Consider the following 25,198-nt stretch of genomic DNA (forward strand, 5'->3'; position numbering starts at 1 on the left):
AACCTATGATTGTCCTAACTTAAGAAAACTAGCCTATGATTGTCCTAACTTAAGAAAACTAGCCTATGATTGTCCTGACTAATGAAAACTAACCTATGATTGTCCTGACTAATGAAAACTAACCTATGATTGTCCTAACTTAAGAAAACTAACCTATGATTGTCCTGACTAATGAAAACTAACCTATGATTGTCCTGACTAATGAAAACTAACCTATGATTGTCCTAACTTAAGAAAACTAGCCTATGATTGTCCTAACTTAAGAAAACTAACCTCTGATTGTCCTTAGTTAAGAAAACTAACCTCTGATTGTCCTTAGTTAAGAAAACTAGCCTATGATTGTCCTTAGTTAAGAAAACTAACCTCTGATTGTCCTTAGTTAAGAAAACTAGCCTATGATTGTCCTTAGTTAAGAAAACTAACCTATGATTGTCCTGACTAAAGAAAACTAACCTCTGATTGTCCTTAGTTAAGAAAACTAACCTATGATTGTCCTGACTAATGAAAACTAACCTATGATTGTCCTGACTAAAGAAAACTAGCCTATGATTGTCCTTAGTTAAGAAAACTAACCTATGATTGTCCTGACTAATGAAAACTAACCTATGATTGTCCTGACTAAAGAAAACTAGCCTATGATTGTCCTTAGTTAAGAAAACTAACCTATGATTGTCCTGACTAATGAAAACTAGCCTATGATTGTCCTGACTAAAGAAAACTAACCTATGATTGTCCTTAGTTAAGAAAACTAACCTATGATTGTCCTGACTAAAGAAAACTAGCCTATGATTGTCCTTAGTTAAGAAAACTAACCTATGATTGTCCTGACTAAAGAAAACTAGCCTATGATTGTCCTGACTAAAGAAAACTAACCTCTGATTGTCCTTAGTTAAGAAAACTAACCTATGATTGTCCTGACTAATGAAAACTAACCCCTGATTGTCCTTAGTTATGAAACCTCTGATTGTCCTTAGTTGACAAAACTAACCTATGATTGTCCTGACTAATGAAAACTAACCTATGATTGTCCTAACTTAAGAAAACTAACCTATGATTGTCCTGACTAATGAAAACTAACCTATGATTGTCCTGACTAATGAAAACTAACCTATGATTGTCCTAACTTAAGAAAACTAGCCTATGATTGTCCTGACTAATGAAAACTAACCTATGATTGTCCTGACTAATGAAAACTAACCTATGATTGTCCTTAGTTAAGAAAACTAACCTATGATTGTCCTGACTAAAGAAAACTAGCCTATGATTGTCCTGACTAAAGAAAACTAACCTCTGATTGTCCTTAGTTAAGAAAACTAACCTATGATTGTCCTGACTAATGAAAACTAACCCCTGATTGTCCTTAGTTATGAAACCTCTGATTGTCCTTAGTTGACAAAACTAACCTATGATTGTCCTGACTAATGAAAACTAACCTATGATTGTCCTAACTTAAGAAAACTAACCTATGATTGTCCTGACTAATGAAAACTAACCTATGATTGTCCTGACTAATGAAAACTAACCTATGATTGTCCTAACTTAAGAAAACTAGCCTATGATTGTCCTAACTTAAGAAAACTAGCCTATGATTGTCCTGACTAATGAAAACTAACCTATGATTGTCCTGACTAATGAAAACTAACCTATGATTGTCCTAACTTAAGAAAACTAGCCTATGATTGTCCTGACTAATGAAAACTAACCTATGATTGTCCTGACTAATGAAAACTAACCTATGATTGTCTTAACTTAAGAAAACTAGCCTATGATTGTCCTGACTAATGAAAACTAACCTATGATTGTCCTAACTTAAGAAAACTAGCCTATGATTGTCCTGACTAATGAAAACTAACCTATGATTGTCCTGACTAATGAAAACTAACCTATGATTGTCCTAACTTAAGAAAACTAGCCTATGATTGTCCTGACTAATGAAAACTAATCCCTGATTGTCCTTAGTTATGAAACCTCTTATTGTCCTTAGTTGACAAAACTAACCTATGATTGTCCTAACTTAAGAAAACTAGCCTATGATTGTCCTTAGTTAAGAAAACTAACCTCTGATTGTCCTTAGTTAAGAAAACTAGCCTATGATTGTCCTGACTAATGAAAACTAATCCCTGATTGTCCTTAGTTATGAAACCTCTTATTGTCCTTAGTTGACAAAACTAGCCTATGATTGTCCTTAGTTAAGAAAACTAGCCTATGATTGTCCTTAGTTAAGAAAACTAACCTCTGATTGTCCTTAGTTAAGAAAACTAGCCTATGATTGTCCTTAGTTAAGAAAACTAACCTCTGATTGTCCTTAGTTAAGAAAACTAGCCTATGATTGTCCTGACTAATGAAAACTAACCCCTGATTGTCCTTAGTTAAGAAAACTAGCCTCTGATTGTCCTGACTAATGAGGCAGACACAGACTAGACTATTTATTATCATATTTGACTCTCTGACCCCGCATGACTAGGACCAAGTGTCCTTGAGCAAGGCACTGAACGCCACTTGCTAGAAGACAGAAGTTACTCTTTAATATTTAATTGTGATCTTTTTGGAACCTTTTTCTATGTGATCTATTTGTGACAGTAAGAATAATTCATGATGTATTTGTGACAGTAAGAATAATTCATGTGATGTATTTGTGACAGTAAGAATAATTCATGATGTATTTGTGACAGTAAGAATAATTCATGATGTATTTGTATTTATTTATCTATTGGTTTTATATATGTGTTTGTTTTTATTCAGTCATTGGTGGAGCTGAGGATAATATTTGACTCTTGTTTCTATTATTGTTAAGCAGCACTTTTTTGTTGTTTAAATGTGTTGTAGAAACCAAGTGTGGAGGCAGAAGATGTCAAACTGCAGGTTCTATGTTCTATGTTCTATGTTGGAGTGTTGAGTGTGAGGCTGCAGGGATTCAGTCGTGGATATTTGATGCAGACTTTTGGGGAAAGTAGAAGAAGACAGACTTAGTCCTCACTCAGTCACTGACGACTCTGAGTGGGCGATGGAGGAGGAGGCGGCAGCTGACAAGTGTCACCGCTCACGGTTGCCATGGCGCCCAGTCTGTTACATGCACATGTCCTTGAAGGTGGTGTGTGTGCGCGTGTGTGTGCGCGTGTGTGTGTGTGTGTGTGCATGTGTGTGTGTGTGTGTCACTGAATGCTTGTTATTTTATCTGCAAGACCTGCAGCCAAATGACTGGATGAATACTGTTGTTAGTATTTATGTAACACTATGCCAGGGTTACATTGTTGATATTTATGTAACGCAACACCAAAGTTACATTGTTGATATTTATGCAACAATACGCCAGGGTTATATTGTTGATATTTATGTGCCCTTACCCCAGGGTTACATTGTTGATATTTATGTAACGCAACACCAGAGTTACATTGTTGATATTTATGTAACGATACGCCAGGGTTATATTGTTGATATTTATGTGCCCTTACCCCAGGGTTACATTGTTAATATTTATGTAACGTTACGCCAGGCAGGGTTACATTGTTGATATTTATGTAAAGCTACGCCGGAGTTACATTGTTGATATTTATGTAACGATACGCCAGGGTTATATTGTTGATATTTATGTGCCCTTACCCCAGGGTTACATTGTTAATATTTATGTAACGTTACGCAGGGTTACATTGTTGATATTTATGTAACGTTACACCAGGGCTACATTGTTGATATTTATGTAACGTTACACCAGGGATACATTGTTGATATTTATGTAACGTCATGCCGGGGCTACATTGTTGATATTAATGTAGTGTTACGCCAGGGTTACATTGTTGATATTTATGTAACGTTACGTTAGGGGTACATTGTTGATATTCATGTAATGTTACGCCAGGGTTACATTGTTGATATTTATGTAACTTTACATTGTTGATATTTATGTAAAGTTACATCAGGGTTACATTGTTGATATTTATGTAACATTAGGCCAGGGTAATATTGTTGATATTTATGTAACTTTACATTGTTGATATTTATGTAAAGTTACATCAGGGTTACATTGTTGATATTTATGTAATGTTACACCAGGGCTACATTGTTGATATTTATGTAACGTTACACCAGGGCTACATTGTTGATATTTATGTAACGTCACGCCGGAGCTACATTGTTGATATTTATGTAATGTTACGCCAGGGTTACATTGTTGATATTTATGTAACGTTACGTTAGGGGTACATTGTTGATATTCATGTAATGTTACGCCAGGGTTACATTGTTGATATTTATGTAACTTTACATTGTTGATATTTATGTAAAGTTACATCAGGGTTATATTGTTGATATTTATGTAACATTAGGCCAGGGTAATATTGTTGATATTTATGTAACTTTACATTGTTGATATTTATGTAAAGTTACATCAGGGTTACATTGTTGATATTTATGTAATGTTACACCAGGGCTACATTGTTGATATTTATGTAACGTTACACCAGGGCTACATTGTTGATATTTATGTAACGTCACGCCGGGGCTACATTGTTGATATTTATGTAATGTTACGCCAGGGTTACATTGTTGATATTTATGTAACGTTACGTTAGGGGTACATTGTTGATATTCATGTAATGTTACGCCAGGGTTACATTGTTGATATTTATGTAACTTTACATTGTTGATATTTATGTAAAGTTACATCAGGGTTACATTGTAGATATTTATGTAACATTAGGCCAGGGTAATATTGTTGATATTTATGTAACTTTACATTGTTGATATTTATGTAAAGTTACATCAGGGTTACATTGTTGATATTTATGTAAAGTTACATCAGGGTTACATTGTTGATATTTATGTAATGTTACACCAGGGCTACATTGTTGATATTTATGTAACATTACACCAGGGCTACATTGTTGATATTTATGTAACGTCACGCCGGGGCTACATTGTTGATATTTATGTAATGTTACGCCAAGGTTACATTGTTGATATTTATGTAACATTACGTTAGGGGTACATTGTTGATATTCATGTAATGTTACGCCAGGGTTACATTGTTGATATTTATGTAACTTTACATTGTTGATATTTATGTAAAGTTACATCAGGGTTACATTGTTGATATTTATGTAACATTAGGCCAGGGTAATATTGTTGATATTTATGTAACTTTACATTGTTGATATTTATGTAAAGTTACATCAGGGTTACATTGTTGATATTTATGTAAAGTTACATCAGGGTTACATTGTTGATATTTATGTAAAATTACGTCAGGGTTACATTGTTGATATTTATGTAACGTTACGCCAGGGTTATATTGTTGATATTTTGTAACGTTGCACCAGGCTTACATTGTTGATATTTATGTAACGTTACGGCATGGTTATATTGTTGATTTTTTGTAACGTTGCGCCAGGCTTACATTGTTGATATTTATGTAACGTTACGCCAGGAAAGACAGACGAAAAATGTTGTTTTTTGAATTTCAATGTGTAATAATTGTCTTTTTCTTGGTAGCTAGCAATGCTGCTAATGTTAGCAATCAGTTCTACCTGTAAATCACTTTAAAAATATATTCAAAAAGTGTCAACAACATTTCATTTACGTTGTGTTACATGTATAATAACAAACTGTAGCAACATTGTTATTGTAAAGAGTGAACACTGAGGAACTCTTTTTCTAGCGTGTTAACACATTAGCATGTTTCGCTGTTAGCCGTGAAAGCTAACTACAGAAAGAGATAAGCTAGCAACTGTATCCACACAAAACTAGTTTGAATTTGAAACACACAACACTGTGATAGGACAGCAATCTGTACTGAGTGAAAAACATGAATATTACAGTATTTCATCTTTCGTTTGTACACAGCAAGTATGTACTGTATTTGCAATAAGACACATGATGTGTTGTGTGTATTATTAAAAAGTGTGACTCACTCCATGGATAGTTGTGTGTTTGGCTCAGCTGGCCAAGGACGTTTTTTTCTCCCGGTTTTTTTGGGTAAGCACTCCATTTATGTCAAAATAGCTTGGCTTCAAATTCCACATTTTGCAGATTGGAGTCACTTTCATCTCACTCTCTCGGCTCCAAGGTCTCACTCTTCCTTCATGTTTGCTTCTAAAAGCTGTAGTTCATCCTTCTTGATGAAAACAGAAGATGAGTTATTGGAGCCTCGATTTACGAAGCCCTCTATTTGCAAACTTTTACATTTAAGAACTTTTTGATTGCGCCAAATACACTTTTGTGTGTGTCTGAACGCTTCATTCATTCATTTCCTGTCACGCCTGCAGGCAAAAAGCAGGGCGCAGAATGTTGGGAGCTTTCCACTTTGCTAGTCACTTCTCAGCGGGTCTCTTTTCTTTGTTTTGACCATTGTGCTGCTCACATGAGTCCCAAAAAGACCACCGTGGAAAGGAGGAGGGAAGCACCGTGGAGTTAAAAAGAAGATTTGTGTTGAGTAAATGAATGGCGCTCACAAATATGGAAGAGTAGACGAAGCAGTCTTCGTACCGCAGAAAGTTTTACTTGCGATTAGAACAGACTTTTCTAGAAAATATGCCAAAGCAGACTTCTTTGACAAGGGAGGAGAAGAAGACTTCTCGTTCAGTGGCACCTCTTCCAAGAGCATACACACCCGGCCCTTTCCCACCACCCCCCCTTTCTCATCAGTTCCTCCTCTGCCGATGTTAAAGAGGATTTTGCTTTTTAAAATGTTTATAATAGTAGCAATGTGGTTGGTGAAGTTAAGGATGGTTGTGATTTCTGATTGTTTGTAAGGGCACAAAAGGGACTCCTGTGTTGGCACAGCAGAGGACTGCAGCTGGTTGTTTTCGTTTTGTCTTTGTTATGAAAGAAGAAGTTGTGGTATGTGGGCTCTATCTAGAGGTACACCGAAGAATCACTTAAATATTTATACACAGTGTTACTTTTCAAACTGTGTGAAATGTTAAAGTGACCAAAAATAGTTGAAAAAACATTGAATTAATCGGGATTCTTATCATCCAATACAAGTATCTTGCTGATATCAGACCGATCTCCAATATCAATATCGGACGGGGACACCCCGAGTGTCAAATAAGTAATTGCATAGTCATCGTCTGAGTCACAGCTTACACAAAATGCAAACTCATGATTTCTTTCTGTTCTGTTCCTTTCTTCATTGTCCCAGAAAGCTATCTCTGACAAGCAGGAATCAGACGAGCAAGAACTGCACGGTTTCAGCAGTACTGAGAAGACCAGGGTGGACCACGTCACCATGGAAACCACTGAACTACCAGAATTGGAAATGGGGAGCGAGGAGGACGTGACTGTGGCTGATTCACCTGACAAAGATATCATTTTTAACGTGGACAGTGAAGAAGTTTGTATAGATACCGACTCGCCGGATTTCAATGACCAACCAAGTTCTGGGAAATTGTCAACCAGCCCTGGATGCCCCGAGACCAGCGATTCCCATGACTTAGACTTCAATGAGGAACAGGAAGTCGTAACGCTTGAAGAAGGACATACCGAGCTCCAAAGAAATGAGTCAATGGCTTCTTCAGTGTCGGACACACTCTCCAGTGCTGAGAGTGTTTATGAGAATGAGGCTTCGTGTAAGAGGCAAGAAACAACAAAACAAGAACCAGAGCATGATTTGGAACCGTATTCTGAATCGAAGGACGACTCCAACCCAGAGAGTCTCCACGAAACAGAGGAAGAGATAGAACAAGACACAGACTTGGACCATTACCCGGATCCACACCTTTTCCCAGATGAGGATTATGAACCTCATCTTTGCGATGATGACTTCCAAAATTTGGAAGTAGATGCAGAGGAAGACCCTGAAGACCCCGAAATTCTTTGTGAGAGTCCTCTTCCAGAGGAATCAACGCTGGCACAGGACACTGAAGAAGATGCTCTCAGCCAGTCCTGTGGTTATCTTGACCCCGATGAGATCGATGAATGCCTCAGTGTTGAGATTGCAGCAACTTCATCGAATAGTGAGGCGAATGAAAAATGGAGAACCATCTTTTCCTCCTCTATAAACAAAGAAGATGATGACTCCTATTTGGACAGTCTTCAGTTGAGTGCACAGGAGCTCTTTGTACAAAAAGTTGAGGTGATTGACTTTGAAGATGAAGAAACCAACCACTACGACGAAGTCCAATTTCAGGTTCCGCAAGTTGAAGAAGTGCTTGAACAACCGGACTCTGCTTTGTTATCCACCTCTCCACAGGAAGGAAAATGTATCTCGTTAGGCCCGCAAGTTCTGTTCAAAATCTCCGAAGATGAAAACGAAAATGGGAAAGAGGACGGTAATCCTTGCAGCGCTCAGAGACAGAACTCCCAGAACTCCGTGCCGGATCCAAACAGAAAACTGCCCAAAGATTTCTGTGTCATACAAGAAACAAAGAGTGTCAACGTCAGCACAGAACACGTCGACTTCCAGCTGGCTCGACAACAATGGCGGGCCATGGAAGAACAGACCAAAAACAAAGTCGTCTTACCAACAACCAAGCAGACCAGCCTCCAATGCAGCCACAACTGCATGTACACACCAGTCCGGAACATTGAAAGAACAAAGAGGACATCACAGGAGCTGGAAAACCTGACTCTTGTCGGAGATTATTCACAATATAGCCCGTGCTCCGAAGACTCCGGCTTGGACGATTCAAGCTACAGATCTCCTAATGATGACCTCGAAACACCCGTGGAAAAAGAGATTCGCCTGTCGATGGAAAGAGAGGAGAATTTTAGGAAAGAGAGGAGTCTGTCCAGGATGGGCAAGTCTACGGACACTCTGATCAGCACTCCGATGCGAGGCATCCCAAGATCCATCAGCACTCCTTTGACTCCGTCCTTTATCATTACGTCCTCACCCACAAGGGAACCGATGAAACAAGACGCCTCCCCAACAAATATCATCATACTGGACCAGAGCAGTGATGTCAACTCCAGCCCGGGATGTGGGGAATGGTGCTGCGAGGACAGCAGCTCCAACGTCATCATTTTGGAGACCTCCAATCTGATTATTCGCAGCGCTTCAGATTTCTCCCTCAACAAAGCCTGTGAGCCCCCAGAGAAAATGTTCACCAGCAACCCTTTCTTCAAGTTGCGCTCCAGAAGCACGATGTCGCTGGTGGACGAGGAGATCATGATTGTGAAGCAGAGGGAGGAGGAACTCAGGAAGGAGCGGGCAAACCTGTACAGCAAAGGGAGGATGTTGGCCAACAACTTGGCCACTTTGTCCTTGGACTTTCCAGGTAAACATTTCCATTGAAACCATCTTGATATTGATAACGCCTGACATTAACTTTGATGTTCTTGCTTTGCCAGTCAAGTGCAAGTCTTCGCCATCATCGCCAATGAAAACAGCCAAGATGGATCGATCTACTTTGTCCTGTGATCACAGAGTAAGACCTCAACACTCTGAACGTGCTTTGCATGCTCCTGAACTTGGAGTACCCACATCCTCCATGTTCTATCACTGGATATGTGGACAATTGCTTGTTGGGAAATTGGTTTCTAAGGCTTTTTACAAATAATAATAACCGATGGTATTCATATATAGCCTTACTTGAGAGCCCATGAGTTACATTTGTAGCTACAGCTGACAGACACGGGGCTGCCAATTGGTACCAACGACCTCTCCGACCAAAACCAAACATTTCTTCACATGTCTTACATCGAACAATGCACAATAATGAGCATCCATCCATCCATTTTCTAGTGCTTGTCCCTTTGAGGTTGCGGGGGGAGCTGGAGCCTATTCCCGCTGCATTCAGGCAGAAGGCGTGTACACCCTGGACAAGTCGCCAACTCATTGCAGGGCCAACACAGATAGACAGACAACATTCAGACACTAGGGACCATTTAGTGTTGCCAATCAACCTATCCCCAGGTGCATGTCTTTGGAGGTGGGAGGGGCCTATCCCCAGGTGCATGTCTTTGGAGGTGGGAGGGGCCTAACCCCAGGTGCATGTCTTTGGAGGTGGGAGGGGGCCTATCCCCAGGTGCATGTCTTTGGAGGTGGGAGGGGCCTTTCCCCAGGTGAATGTCTTTGGAGGTGGGAGGAGCCTATACCCAAGTGCATGCCTTTGGAGGTGGGAGGGGCCTATCCCCAGGTGCATGTCTTTGGAGGTGGGAGGGGGCCTATCCCCAGGTGCATGTCTTTGGAGGTGGGAGGGGCCTATCCCCAGGTGCATGTGTTTGGAGGTGGGGGGGGCCTATCCCCAGGTGCATGTCTTTGGAGGTGGGAGGGGGCCTATCCCCAGGTGCATGTCTTTGGAGGTGGGAGGGGCCTATCCCCAGGTGCATGTCTTTGGAGGTGGGAGGGGCCTATCCCCAGGTGCATGTCTTTGGAGGTGGGAGGGGGCCTATCCCCAGGTGCATGTCTTTGGAGGTGGGAGGGGCCTATCCCCAGGTGCATGTCTTTGGAGGTGGGATGGGCCTATCCCCAGGTGCATGTCTTTGGAGGTGGGAGGGGGCCTATCCCCAGGTGCATGTCTTTGGAGGTGGGAGGGGCCTATCCCCAGGTGCATGTCTTTGGAGGTGGGAGGGGCCTATCCCCAGGTGCATGTCTTTGGAGGTGGGAGGGGGCCTATCCCCAGGTGCATGTCTTTGGAGGTGGGAGGGGCCTATCCCCAGGTGCATGTCTTTGGAGGTGGGAGGGGCCTATACCCAAGTGCATGTCTTTGGAGGTGGGAGGGGCCTATACCCAAGTGCATGTCTTTGGAGGTGGGAGGGGGCCTATCCCCAGGTGCATGTCTTTGGAGGTGGGAGGGGCCTATCCCCAGGTGCATGTCTTTGGAGGTGGGAGGGGCCTATCCCCAGGTGCATGTCTTTGGAGGTGGGATGGGCCTATTCCCAGGTGCATGTCTTTGGAAGTGGGAGGGGCCTATGCCCAGGTGCATGTCTTTGGAGGTGGGAGGGGCCTATACCCAGGTGCATGTCTTTGGAGGTGGGAGGGGCCTATACCCAGGTGCATGTCTTTGGAGTTGGGAGGGGCCTATCCCCAGGTGCATGTCTTTTGAGGTGGGAGGGGCCTATACCCAAGTGCAAACCTTTGGAAGTGGGAGGGGCCTATCCCCAGGTGCATGTCTTTTGAGGTGGGAGGGGCCTATCCCCAGGTGCATGTCTTTGGAGGTGGGAGGGGCCTATCCCCAGGTGCATGTCTTTGGAGGTGGGGGGGCCTATCCCCAGGTGCATGTCTTTAGAGGTGGGAGGGGCCTATCCCCAGGTGCATGTCTTTGGAGGAGGGAGGGGCCTATCCCCAGGTGCATTTCTTTGGAGGTGGGAGGGGCCTATCCCCAGGTGCATGTCTTTGGAGATGGGAGGGGCCTATCCCCAGGTGCATGTCTTTAGAGGTGGGAGGGGGCCTATCCCCAGGTGCATGTCTTTGGAGGTGGGAGGGGCCTATCCCCAAGTGCATGTCTTTGGAGGTGGGAGGGGCCTATCCCCAGGTGCATGTCTTCGGAGGTGGGAGGGGCCTATCCCCAGGTGCATGTCTTCGGAGGTGGGAGGGGCCTATCCCCAGGTGCATGTCTTTGGAGGTGGGAGGGGCCTATCCCCAGGTGCATGTCTTTGGAGGTGGGAGAAAGCCGTAGTACCTGGAGGGAACGCACGTAGTCACGGGGAGAATATTCAAACTCCACACAGAAAGACTCCAAGCCTGGTGCTCAATCCCAGGACTTTGTGAGGCACATGCCCTAACCCCTGTTCCACTGTGCTGCCCACAATTAATCTTTAGGCCCCGGCAGGTTGATGGTATTCACAAAGTCCATAAAAATATAAAAAGTAAGACGGCACCAACATCAGACATAATCAGGACAATAAAAAGCACAGACTTCAAATATAGTAAAATAAACGTCGTGGTGAAGAAAGAGCTGAGCCGGAAGGCAAAGCTCTCAATTTACCGGTCGGTCTACGTTCCCATCCTCACCTGTGGTCATGACCTTTGGGTTATGCCCAAAGGACAAGATCACGGGTACAAGCGGCTGAATTTAATTTGCTCCGTCAGGGGGGTTTCTCCCTTAGAGATAGGCTGAGAAGCTCCTCGAAGTAAAGCCGCTGCTCCTCCACATGGACCGGAGCCAGATGAGGTGGTTTGGGCATCTGGTCAGGATGTCACCCAAACGAGGTGTTTAGGGCACGTCCGATCGGTAGGAGGCCCCGGGGAAGACCCAGGACATGTTGGGGCGACTATGTCTCCCGGCTGGCCTGGGAGGAGCTGGCTGAAGTGGCCAGGAAGAGGGAAGTCTGAGCTTCTCTGCTTAGGCTGCTGTCCCCGCGAACCCACCTGGGCTAGGCAGAAAAAGATGGATGGATGGAAATACAAAATCTTGTACACTCCCTCATGAGGACAGGAGGTTTTCCACCAGTCTTAGTCACTTGGAAGGTCTCAATAAGTCCTGATTGCACTTGGAAGGGTGCGAAACCTGCCCAAAAGTGGCCTGCTCTTGTACTCTTGGGGCACACTTCAGACCTTTTTGGGCCACCCGGACCTTAACAGGTAAGCGAGGTGGCCCCTTTGGTGGAACTTTGGGAACTTCAGGATCAAATCCTTTTTTCTCGGGGAGTCATGAGACCCTGGGTAGTGGTAGATCAGCTTCAAATTTGGAGAAAAAATAACCGTGGGACAAGTAGACTTTGCAAAGAGGTGTTTCTTAAAGGTAAATGTTTATCAAGGAATAACTAAGAGTTGAACTATTGGACTAAATGAAGTGTTTTATGGACAGCAGATGTAGTTCTTCTTTTCCTAACCTGGACTATGGATCACGTTAGCTTAGCAAATGTGTCCTCACAAAAAGGTAAGCAATGCTTTGTCCTTCTCAGTTCCTGGATGGTTTCAGCGGCGGACGACGCAAGAGCGCCATGGCCCTGCGCTGGGAGGCAGGCGAGTTTACCAAAAATGACCAAGAGTGAAATCATCTGCCGTGAATATTTTGTCCGCGTTGCAAACATTTCTGCCAATGCTTACCAAATGTGGTGAATCAGTGTTTGATTATTGCTTGAACGTGTTTGTGGCTGCATTCTATTCCAAGTCTGGAACTATCTAACCAGGAACAACTCAAGGGTGTGCAATGTTTACAGAAAATAGTCCAATGAAGCACTTTTCACATGTTTCATTGTGATGAGCTTTCCACTGACTGGTGTGCTAAGAAGCGAGTGTAACGCTTCCGTGTTTTTGTGTCGGCCGTACATAAGTCCGCTAATCTAAGGAAGTAAATCCAGAGCCTCGCGTACCAAAATGCTCGCAACCGAGAAATGCAAATAAAGGTTTGTGCATCCTGAGCAGGGCGGGGGTCTCAAACACACTAAATCTCTTCTTCAATCACACGAATGATGCAAACTCACTTTGGGAAACAATCACAATCTTTGATCATCTCCGGGGGAATTCAAACTCAAACGTTTTACATTCATGACTAAAACCTACCTAAAACCATCGTTGGAATCCGGACCATTCCGGTTCCTCCTTTAAATTCCGATTCCCGACGACTCTCGAGTCCGATTCTTTCAAAGTAAAAGTAGAACAAGTTTCCTCCATATTGAAGCTGTTATCATATATATCTGATTTATTAAAGACTTACAAAGTTAGCGAATAAATAAATATGATCAAGATAGTATCAATCTTATGGAGTTTGCCATTTGCATCGAGGAGGAACCACAGATCGCTGCCCCATCAACAACAATTCTAACAAGCAGACTTTGTGAAAGCCAACTTTGGGAAAAACGATGATCCAGAAATGTATATTTTTGAGCCCGAACACAAAGAGGATGAGCAATACGTTTTAGAAACCTAGTGATGGATGCAGTTTCATGGTGACACTATAGCATTAGCATCAATGCTAGGTGCTAAACATACAAACTAACCATAATAAAACAAACACACACTGTAATATCTCAACTCTCGCTGGGATGTCAGCCAACATAATTCTGTTTACATGAGGATTCAGTCACAATCCTCATCAAGGGTTTACAAAAACATTTGTGCAGGAAGCGTATTTTTGTGTCTATTTTGCCATATTTTGAAAGTGGACCCGCCTGTGAGTCCATGGCCACATTTGTGAGAGATGCATGAATTATAATCTAAAATGTACTTTTAGCACGTTTGAGAGCAAGCAGAAGCAGCTAATACTGTGTCAACAATAGCAGCGTAAGCTAGCATTAGCTCACTGTTATCGATGTGCCGCTAGAATAGTCCGTCTGCATAAGCACTCATAATAACAATATCACTCATATTTGGTTATTTCTCAGGTCGGAACATGTAAATGGAGGACCGTTGGAACTTTCTGGATGTTTTTTAGGGAGTATAATGAGAGGACCCTCCACCTGATGACTCAATTGTTGCACATTTTATATATATATATATATATATATATATATATATATATATATATGTATATATATATATATATATATACATAGATATATATATATATATATGTATTTATACATACATATATATATTTACATACACATATATATAATGTAGAAACAGACACCTTCATAACAATATGTAATATGTACACACTGCAAGTGTATATATATATATATATATATATATATATATATATATATATATAAATATAAATGTATGAGGCTGAATATACTGAGGATGAACTGCTGCTTATAGAAGCCAGCACGAAAGAAGAGTAAGACATTGGAGCAGATGGGAGACGATAAAGTGAGGTGAAAATGACTCGAAGCTGCAAAATGTGAAATTTGAAGCCAAGCTATTTCAACATAAATGGAGTGCTTAACCAAATAAATAGGAATAAAACGTCTTTGGCTAACTGTACGAAATACACAACTGACCATGTAGTGAGTCACACTTTTTAATGATACACACAGCATGTCATGTGTGTTATTACAACTACAGTACATACTAGCTGTGTATAAACAAAATATGAAATAATACTTTACAGATACTGTAATATTTATGTTTTTCACTCAGTACAGAATACTGTTCTATCACAGTGTTGTCTATTACAAACTCAAACAAATTTTGTGTTGATGCAATTGCTAGCTAAGCTAGTTAACTTCCACGGCTAATACGGAAACATGCTAATGTGTTAGCACGCTAGAAAAAAGACTTCCTCAATGTTCACTTTTACAATAACAATGTTGCTACACTTTGTTATTATACATGTTACACAAGGTCAATCATGTATTGGTGACACTTTTTGAATACATTTTTAAAGTCAATTAGAAGTAGAATTGGTTGCTAACATTAGCTGCATTGCTAGCTACTTGAAACAGGACCATTTTTGAATGTTGAGAATGCTAACAAATAAATTGTCTCATAAAACGATTGTAAAGGATTTAAAAAAAGGTGCACTTCCCTTTGAAGTGCTGCTGTGTCCAGGGCAGGATGTCAGTTTGTAAACAAGAAGAAGAAGAAGAAGGTGACTAATTAGTGTTTGAGACTCCTGACCTCAACTTTGTTCACCAACTCTAGGATGCGGCCGCCATTTTGCTATTGTTCTTGGTGTCCTATTTATTGATATTTACTGCACTATTTCTATTTATTTGTCTTTTTTTAACTTGCTGTTTTTGTTGAATTGTATTTTGAGAGTAGAAAAGGTGAAGGATGAGGAAGAATTTAAGCTCTTTTTAGCACGCAATGTAAACATTAGCTTAGCAAAACTGGGCCTTTAAAAACACAAAAAAATGGTTAGCTAACCTACAAATTATTATCGAGCCTAAAAACTGTTAGCTAACCTACAAACTATTAGCTAACCTATAATCTGTTAGTTAACTTTCAAACTGTTAGTTAACCTACAAACTGTTGGCTAACCTACTGTACAAATTATGATCTAGCCTAAAAAATGTTAGCTAATGTACAAACTGTGAGTTACTTTACAAACTATTAGCTATCATACAAAATATGTAGTTAACCTACAAATTGTTGGCTAACCTCCAAACTGTTAGTTAATTTTCTAACTGTTAGTTTACCTTCAAACTATTAGTGAACCTACAAATTGTTGGCTTCTGAAGGTATTTGTTTGTGTTATTTGTTCATGGTTTAAACTTGTCAAAAAAAACAATTTTAGGCTGACTGAATAAACCCCGAGAACTAAATGTGTGTTTTTGTATTTGGTCAAATAGCAACTTCTATCCAAGCAAAGCACACAAACTTTCAAAGTCTTCAAATGATAAGTGAGTCAACTCTCAATATCATTTGATGCTTCTAGTTGAAATGGGAACATACCTGGGGTCTCCCTTTCTATAGCACTTTAAACAACTGTCTGTATTCTCACCACTGAAGTTGGTTTCTAAGCCAAATAACAAGTGTCAGACTTTCATAACGTGTCACTTTGACAATTCTTACTGTTTTAAAACAAAATCAAGTTAAATAACAAGTGTCAGACTTTCATAACGTGTCAATTTGACAATTCTTACTGTTTTAAAACAAAATCAAGTTAAATAACAAGTGTCAGACTTTCATAACGTGTCACTTTGACAATTCTTACTGTTTTAAAACAAAATCAAGTTAAATAACAAGTGTCAGACTTTCATAACGTGTCAATTTGACAATTCTTACCGTTTTAAAACAAAATCAAGTTAAATAACAAGTGTCAGACTTTCATAACGTGTCAATTTGACAATTCTTACTGTTTTAAAACAAAAATGTGTTAGCATGAAATGTCCCGATCTTAGCGATGCTAACAAGACAATCAACACCATTTGTTCTTGCTTTGGTTGAAAGTTGTAAAAAAAACAACAACATTAAATATGATCACGCTTCAATTAGTCCTACTTTGTGGAGTCTTTAGAAAGCTTCTTTAGGCCAAGCATGACAATGAGATTTGTGCATCAGAGACAGACAGAATGTTACCTCACTGAAATGTTCTTGAATTGTCTTTATTGACATTTAGTTGGTTTGTTTTGAATGAGGTGGACTTTCCTGCTGGATGTTTGGGATGAAGGTGACGTGTGCAACATTTTGTATTTCCAGCAAGTCCTCCTTGTGCTTCAAATGTCATCTAAGATCACATCCAGGTTTGATTATGGACTTCTTGTGTGTACTTTCATGTCTTATTCAAGTCAATACAAAGTTATTATTCTTATGAAAATATCAAATATTCATACGGCTGCCAAAGGGATATTTACAGGAACAACTAAACAATTATTGACAATCATTCTTATTGTATTTGTGCACATTCCAATGAAACTGTTCCACTAGCCAGGGATTATTATTAAGAACTGTATTATTATCAAGAAGTGTATTATTATTATTATTAATAACTATATTAGTCTTGTGAACGACTCCATTCAAAGAGTCATGAATCTGATCACTGACTTTGTTTATGACTTTTAATGTCTGGATTGTTATTATGATTGTTGTGTTTGTTATGATTGTTGTCATGTTTGTTATGATTGTTATTATTGTTGTTTGTTATGATTGTTTTGATTGTTATGTTGTTATGATTGTTGTGTTTTTTATGATTGTTATGTTTATGTTTGTTATGATTATTGTGTTTTTTATGATTGTATGATTGTTATGTTTGTTATGATTGTTATGTTTATGCTTTTTATTATTGTTTTGTTTGTTATGATTGTTATGTTTATGTTTGTTATGATTGTTTTCTTTGTTATGATTGTTATGTTTATGTTTGTTATGATTGTTGTGTTTTTATGATTGGTATGATTGTTATGTTTGTTATGATTGTTATGTTTATGCTTGTTATAATTGTTTTGTTTGTTATGATTGTTATGTTTATGGTTGTTATGTTTGTTATGATTGTTATGTTTATGTTTGTTATGGTTGTTATGTTTGTTATGCTTGTTATGTTTATGTTTGTTGTGGTTGTCATGATTAGTATGATTGTTATTTTTATGTTTGTTGTGGTTGTTATGTCTGCGATGAGGTGGGGACTTGTCCAGGGTGTACCTCGCCTTCCGCCCGATTGTAGCTGAGATAGGCACCATCGCCCCCCGCGACCCCAAAGGGAATAAGCGGTAGTAAATGGATGGATGGATAGATGGTTGTTATGTTTGTTATGATTGGTATGATTCTTTTGTTTGTTATGATTGTTATAATTGTTGTGTTTATGTTTGTTACGTTTATGTTTGTTATATTTGCTATGCTTGTTATGTTTGTTTGTTATATATGTTATGATTGTTATGTTTGTTGTTATTGTTATGATTGTTATGTTTGTCATGATTGTTATGTTTGTTATGATTGTTCATGTTTGTCGCGATTGTTATGATTGTTTTGTTTGTTTGTTATGATTGTAATGTTTATGTTTGTTATGATTGTTATAATTGTTATGTTTATGTTTGTTGTGTTTGTGTTTGTTATATTTGTTATGCTTGTTATGTTTATGTTTGTTGTATTTATTATGATTGTCATGATTGTTATGTTTGTTATTATTGTTATGTTCGTCATGATTGTTGTGTTCGTTAGGATTGTTATGTTTGTCATGATTGTTATGTTTATGTTTGTTATGATTATGTTTGATTGTTATGATTGTGATGTGTTGAATGTACAAAATATAGTTCAAACAATAGTTCCATAGTTTTCCTGTAAAAATCCCAATATTCCACTGTAAATATTTGCTGCTTTGACTTTGTGTCTTTGCTTTGTGTTACTTCTTATGATTGTCATGCACAATCAAACATTACACAACTAATTGTCCTGTTTCAACATTTGTGGAACAATAAAATATTACACACAATTGTCGTGTGATACATGTATTTACACACTATTGTACACACTTATATTATATACACACCTACTTATATATATCAACTTATATACATCTACTTATATACACCTTCTTATATACACCTACTTATACATCTACTTACAGTGTATACACCTACTTATATATATCTACTTATATATATCTATTTATATGCACCTACTTATATACACCTAGGTATATACATATACACACACGCACATATATATATATATATACATACATATATATATATATATATATATACATATGTATATATATACATGTATATATATGTATATATATATATACGTATATACATGTATATATATATATATATATATATATATATATATATATATATATATATATATATATATATATATATAGGTCAGGTTAATTGACGACTGACTGGAACTGGGGTAAGAAGTATGTGGAGGTCAAGTATATATATACACTGTACATTTAGTGTATATAGTGTACATAGAGTATATAACAATTGGTTATTAGCAATTCCTGATATTCAAGTCCCAATGTCCCTTTCACCCGCCCTCCTTATGTGGTTCTAGAACTGCACCAGGGGTAAAAATGCAGTTTTAATATGACTCAACTAGATTTGACCAACGAGGACGGTCTTGAAGAATGATCTGTCAGGTACAGTACTCACAATACTCACAGTATACACAATACTCACAGTATACACAATACTCACAATACTCACAGTACACACAGTACGCACAGTACTCCCAATACTCCCAGTATTCAGAGTACGCACCTCTGAGTGTGTATTTATGTTGCTTCCTGTCACCAGGTGAACACTCTCTCTCCTTCTCTCTCACACACCTTTCCTCCATTGTTCCCAAACATACCTGAGCTCCTTTTCCCCGCACGCTTTGTTTGAAGGAGCTTCACTTGACAATGGGCTGTGTCCTGCTCCTGCTCCTGTTCCTGCTCGGGTGTCTGGCCCCCGTGGTCTGGACCTACGGTTCTGGCCTGGTGGCAGACAGCTGTGAGGACCTGCACCCCCGACACTTGGGCTTGAACCCACAAAGGGATGCGGCACCCTTCATAGTCACCGCGGACCCTTTCAGAGAGGAGGTCACAGGTAAGGGAGTGTTCTACGTCTCATGGTTTAGACCTCTGTCGGTCTTATTTTCTTCACCCTTGGACATGTCCCTTAGTTATTATTGTACTACCACTCAGGACTTTGTCTTTGTTTCTGTTCTTTCTTTAGTTCAGCTTACGGCTCCAGATTCCAAACCTTTCCTTGGCTTCCTGTTACAAGCACGAGCGTTGGGACAGTCGTCTCCGCTCGGTTCTTTCAGTCTCCTGACAGACCAGGCCCAGCTTCTCAACTGCAGACAGAAACCTGTGAGTTGAGACATCTGGCTGTACATAAACTGGACTACAGAGCGCACCAAACTATAAGCGGCGGATACATATGTTGTGAAATGAGTTCTTTACACAGAGATTCTGTAAATGTTTATTTACATACCTTAATTGTTTCCAAACGGTGTTTGTAACACAGCAGTAAAACGGAAGATCAAACAAAACAGAAGTCATGGAGAAGTTAGCTCTCCAATCAGCTAAACAGAGTCAATAAGAGGAGTGGTCCACTTACGACTAGCTCTCCAATCAGCTAAACAGACTAAATAAGAGCCACTGGAAGCGAAGGTGGCGTCGGAAACACTGGAGGCGAAGGTGGAACTTGGGTACTCACTGGAAGCGAAGGTGGCGTTGCACACACTGTAGGCGGAGGTGGCGTCGGACGCAATGGATGTGAAGGTGGCATCGCACACACTGGAGGCAAAGGTGGAACTTGGGTACACAATGGAAGCGAAGGTGCCGTCACACACACCGGAGGCGTAGGTGGCGTCGGACGCACTGGAGGTGAAGGTGGCATCGCACACACTGGAGGCGAAGGTGGAACTTGGGTACACACTGGAGGTGAAGGTGGCATCGCACACACTGGAGGCGAAGGTGGAACTTGGGTACACACTGGAGGCGAAGGTGGCACCTGGGTACACACTGTAGGCGGAGGTGGCGTGGGACCCACTGGAGGCGCAGGCGGTGTCGGACTTAGTGGAGGCGCAGGTGACATGGGACCCACTGGAGGCGACGGTGGCGTCGGACCCACTTGAGAGGAAAGTGGTGTGGGACACACTTGATGCGCGGGTGGCGTTACACCCACTGGAGATAAGACTGAATGTTGACGTGGCTGCAGCCATCACAGGTGGAAGTGCTGTCGGCTGCAGCCATCACAGGTGGAAGTGCTGTCGGCTGCAGCCATCACAGGTGGAAGTGCTGTCGGCTGCAGCCATCACAGGTGGAAGTGCTGTCGGCTGCAGCCATCACAGGTGGAAGTGCTGTCGGCTGCAGCCATCACAGGTGGAAGTGCTGTCGGCTGCAGCCATCACAGGTGGAAGTGCTGTCGGCTGCAGCCATCACAGGTGGAAGTGCTGTCGGCTGCAGCCATCACAGGTTGAAGTGCTGTCGGCTGCAGCCATCACAGGTGGAAGTGCTGTCGGCTGCAGCCATCACAGGTGGAAGTGCTGTCGGCTGCAGCCATCACAGGTGGAAGTGCTGTCGGCTGCAGCCATCACAGGTGGAAGTGCTGTCGGCTGCAGCCATCACAGGTTGAAGTGCTGTCGGCTGCAGCCATCACAGGTGGAAGTGCTGTCGGCTGCAGCCATCACAGGTGGAAGTGCTGTCGGCTGCAGCCATCACAGGTGGAAGTGCTGTCGGCTGCAGCCATCACAGGTGGAAGTGCTGTCGGCTGCAGCCATCACAGGTGGAAGTGCTGTCGGCTGCAGCCATCACAGGTGGAAGTGCTGTCGGCTGCAGCCATCACAGGTGGAAGTGCTGTCGGCTGCAGCCATCACAGGTGGAAGTGTTGTCGGCTGCAGCCATCACAGGTGGAAGTGCTGTCGGCTGCAGCCATCACAGGTGGAAGTGCTGTCGGCTGCAGCCATCACAGGTGGAAGTGCTGTCGGCTGCAGCCATCACAGGTTGAAGTGTTGTCGGCTGCAGCCATCACAGGTGGAAGTGCTGTCGGCTGCAGCCATCACAGGTGGAAGTGCTGTCGGCTGCAGCCATCACAGGTTGAAGTGCTGTCGGCTGCAGCCATCACAGGTGGAAGTGCTGTCGGCTGCAGCCATCACAGGTGGAAGTGCTGTCGGCTGCAGCCATCACAGGTTGAAGTGTTGTCGGCTGCAGCCATCACAGGTGGAAGTGCTGTCGGCTGCAGCCATCACAGGTGGAAGTGCTGTCGGCTGCAGCCATCACAGGTGGAAGTGCTGTCGGCTGCAGCCATCACAGGTGGAAGTGCTGTCGGCTGCAGCCATCACAGGTTGAAGTGCTGTCGGCTGCAGCCATCACAGGTGGAAGTGTTGTCGGCTGCAGCCATCACAGGTGGAAGTGCTGTCGGCTGCAGCCATCACAGGTGGAAGTGCTGTCGGCTGCAGCCATCACAGGTTGAAGTGCTGTCGGCTGCAGCCATCACAGGTGGAAGTGCTGTCGGCTGCAGCCATCACAGGTGGAAGTGCTGTTGGCAACAGCCTCACCGGTAAAGCTGACGGTGCCCCCGCTGATGAAGAGGGCGGGTGGAGGAGGTCACATCCGCGGTCACACAACTGCCACCCCTCAAGAAGCAGATTCCAGACGCTATCCGTAGCTGGAAGGAGGAGCAAAGGCCAAGGATAGATGGGCTTTAGGAAGCCATTGTCGGCAGGAAAAACAGGAACAGATCAGGAACTTTAGAAGAATGTGGAGTGGGTGAGGTGGCAGGGGTGGGAGGAGTTAGAGCCCAGAAAAAAGAAGTCAAACAAGGCACATGAACATATTACAACAAGTTCATGAGCATTAAAAGATGATACAAGTAAATGATATCACCTTTCCAATGAGAAGTAGCCTATAGCAGTTTCACTCAAATTTTTGGTGTCTTTTCAGAACTCTACCGTATCCCACACCTCCAAATCTCCAAAAACATCCTTCAAGGTGATTTGGACACGGGAAACTTCAGGAAAGGAAAAACAAATTCAGTTCCAGTAAGTTAAGTACTTTGTCAGCACTTTATTCCTGGCCACTAATTAGGTTCTTGTGCAGCGCTTCCTTTGTCCAGGATTACCAAACCTTCTGGGTTGACATCACAAGTCCAGTGCTGACTTTCAGTGAAGAGTCCAGCACGGCAGCAGGAACACATCGAACTCCAACGATGCCGTCTGCGGCGCCAAGTGTAAGTCTTTGTAGTCTCAAGTCTACGATCAGGTTGACCACTGAACATGTAGCCTACGTTTCACCTATCTCCAGGTTTTAGTCTTTGTGGTCTCAAGTCTACAATCAGGTTGACCACTGAACATGTAGCCTACGTTTCATCCATCTCCAGGTTTTAGTCTTTGTAGTCTCAAGTCTACGATCAGGTTGACCACTGAACATGTAGCCTACGTTTCATTTATCTCCAGGTTTTCGTCTTTGTAGTCTCAAGTCTACGATCAGGTTGACCACTGAACATGTAGCCTACGTTTAATCCATTTCAAAAGTGTAAGTCTTTGTAGTCTCAAGTCAACAATCATGTTGACCACTGAACATGTAGCCTACAGTTTGTAGAGAGTTCAGCTGCGCTCTTGTTGTCTCCTCAAATGTTCAGCAGAAGTTTGTCAGACCCTCAGTGAGAGCTGAACTATTCACAGATCTTTGGTCTGAGTCTTTTTTTACCAAAACTTGTTTTTGACATTGAATTTATGTATTGGTCCTTAGCTGAGTCTGGAGCGACTCGGATGAGAATCAGACCCAATTCAGGCCTAAGTCACACCCACTTTAGCCCTGAGTCGCGCCCACTTTAGGCCCAAGTCCCGTTCAATTTAGGTCTAAGTCGCGCCCAATTTAGGCCTAAGACATGCCCAATTTAGGCCTAAATTGCGGCCACTTAAGGCCTAAGTCACGCCCAATTTAGGCCTAAATTACCCTCAATTTGGTGTTAGCTGCGCCCAATTTACGTCTTAGTCGCGCCCAATTTAGGCCTAAATCCCGCCCACTTTAATCTTACTTGCGCCCAATTTAGGTGTTAATCACACCCTATTTGGTTTTAGTCCCGCCCAAATTAGGTCTTAAGTGCGCCCAATTTGGTCTTAGTTGTGGTCATTTTAGGTCTTAGTTGCGCCCAATTTAACTCCAAGTCACGTCCAATTTAGGCCAAAGTTGCACCCAATTTAGGCCAAAGTTGCACCCAGTTTATGCCTAAATTGCACCTAATTTAGGTCTTAGTCGTGCCCAATTTAGGTATAAGTTGCGCCCAATTTAGGTCTAAGTTGAGCCTAATTTAGGTGTAAGTTGCACCCAATTTAATTCAAAGTCACGTCCAATTTAGGTCTAAATTGCACCTAATTTAGGCCAAAATTGCACCCAATTTAGGCCAAAGTTGCACCCAATTTAGGCCTGAGTTGCACCCAAATTAGGCCTGAGTTGCACCCAATTTAGGCCTGAGTTGCACCCAATTTAGGCCTAAGTTGCACCTAATTTAGGCCTGAGTTGCACCCAACTTAGGCCTAAGTTGAGCCTAATTTAGGTCTAAGTTGCGCCCAATTGAACTCAAAGTCACGTCCAATTTAGGCCTGAGTTGCACCTATTTTAGGCCAAAGTTGCACCCAATTTAGGTCAAAGTTGCACCCAATTCAGGCCTGAGTTGCACCCAATTCAGGCCTGAGTTGCACCCAATTCAGGCCTGATTTACACCCAAGTTAGTCCTAAATTGCACCCAATTTAGGTCTTAGTCTCGCCCAATTTAGGTCCAAGTTGCGCCCAATTTAGTCCTATGTTTAGCCTAATTTAGGTCTAAATTGCGCCCGATTTAAAACTCCAAGTCACGTCCAATTTAGGCCTACGTTGCACCCAATTCAGGCCTGAGTTGCACCCAATTTAGGCCTGAGTTGCACCCAAGTTAGTCCTAAGTTGCACCTAATTTAGGTCTTAGTCGCGCCCAATTTAGGTCCAAGTTGCGCCCAATTTAGTTGTAAGTTGAGCCTAATTTAGGTCTAAATTGCGCCTGATTTAACTCCAAGTAACGTCCAATTTAGGCCTACGTTGCACCTAATTTAGGCCAAAGTTACACCCAATTTACACCTGAGTTGCACCCAAATAGGGCTAAGTTGCACGTAATTTAGGTCTTAGTCGCGCCCAATTTAGGTCTTAGTCTCACCCAATTCATGTCTAAGTTGAGCCTAATTTAGGTCTAAATTGTGCCCAATTTCGGCTAAAGTGGCGCCCATTTGAAGTCCCACCCACTGAAAGAGCGCCCCACTGGGTGAGAAGAGAAGTGAAGCTGCAGAGAGAGAACACCAAACACAGAAATTAGAAATAAATCAAAAACACTTACTACTGAAAATGTTAGGTTTAGGACTATGCTTGTCTATAATCACTCTAAAAAGTTTTGTTTAGGGTTAGGAATGCTAACATTAAAGTGCTAACTTTTTAAGCTAATTGTACACTTTCTTTGTCTGTACCCTTGTATGACCTTAAAGTCATATAAGTTGCTGTATGAAACATGCTAACTGTTATCATAA

General features: G+C 41.7%; 1 protein-coding gene across 1 annotated transcript in view; it reads left to right on the plus strand.

Moving 5' to 3' along the window:
• palmdb (palmdelphin b) overlaps positions 1-18,635 on the plus strand; it is a 50,137-nt gene extending 31,502 nt beyond the window's left edge. Inside the window, exons 3-5 of the mRNA XM_061921204.1 lie at positions 7,139-9,215; positions 9,289-9,365; positions 12,787-18,635. Coding sequence (XP_061777188.1) covers positions 7,139-9,215; positions 9,289-9,365; positions 12,787-12,876 — 2,244 coding nt within the window. The 3' untranslated portion in view covers positions 12,877-18,635. The remainder of the gene's footprint in view (positions 1-7,138; positions 9,216-9,288; positions 9,366-12,786) is intronic.
• The last annotated feature ends 6,563 nt before the right edge of the window (positions 18,636-25,198 follow it).

The sequence above is a fragment of the Nerophis ophidion genome, linkage group LG15, assembly GCF_033978795.1.
Source record: "Nerophis ophidion isolate RoL-2023_Sa linkage group LG15, RoL_Noph_v1.0, whole genome shotgun sequence".
Taxonomy (NCBI): Eukaryota; Metazoa; Chordata; class Actinopteri; order Syngnathiformes; family Syngnathidae; genus Nerophis; species Nerophis ophidion.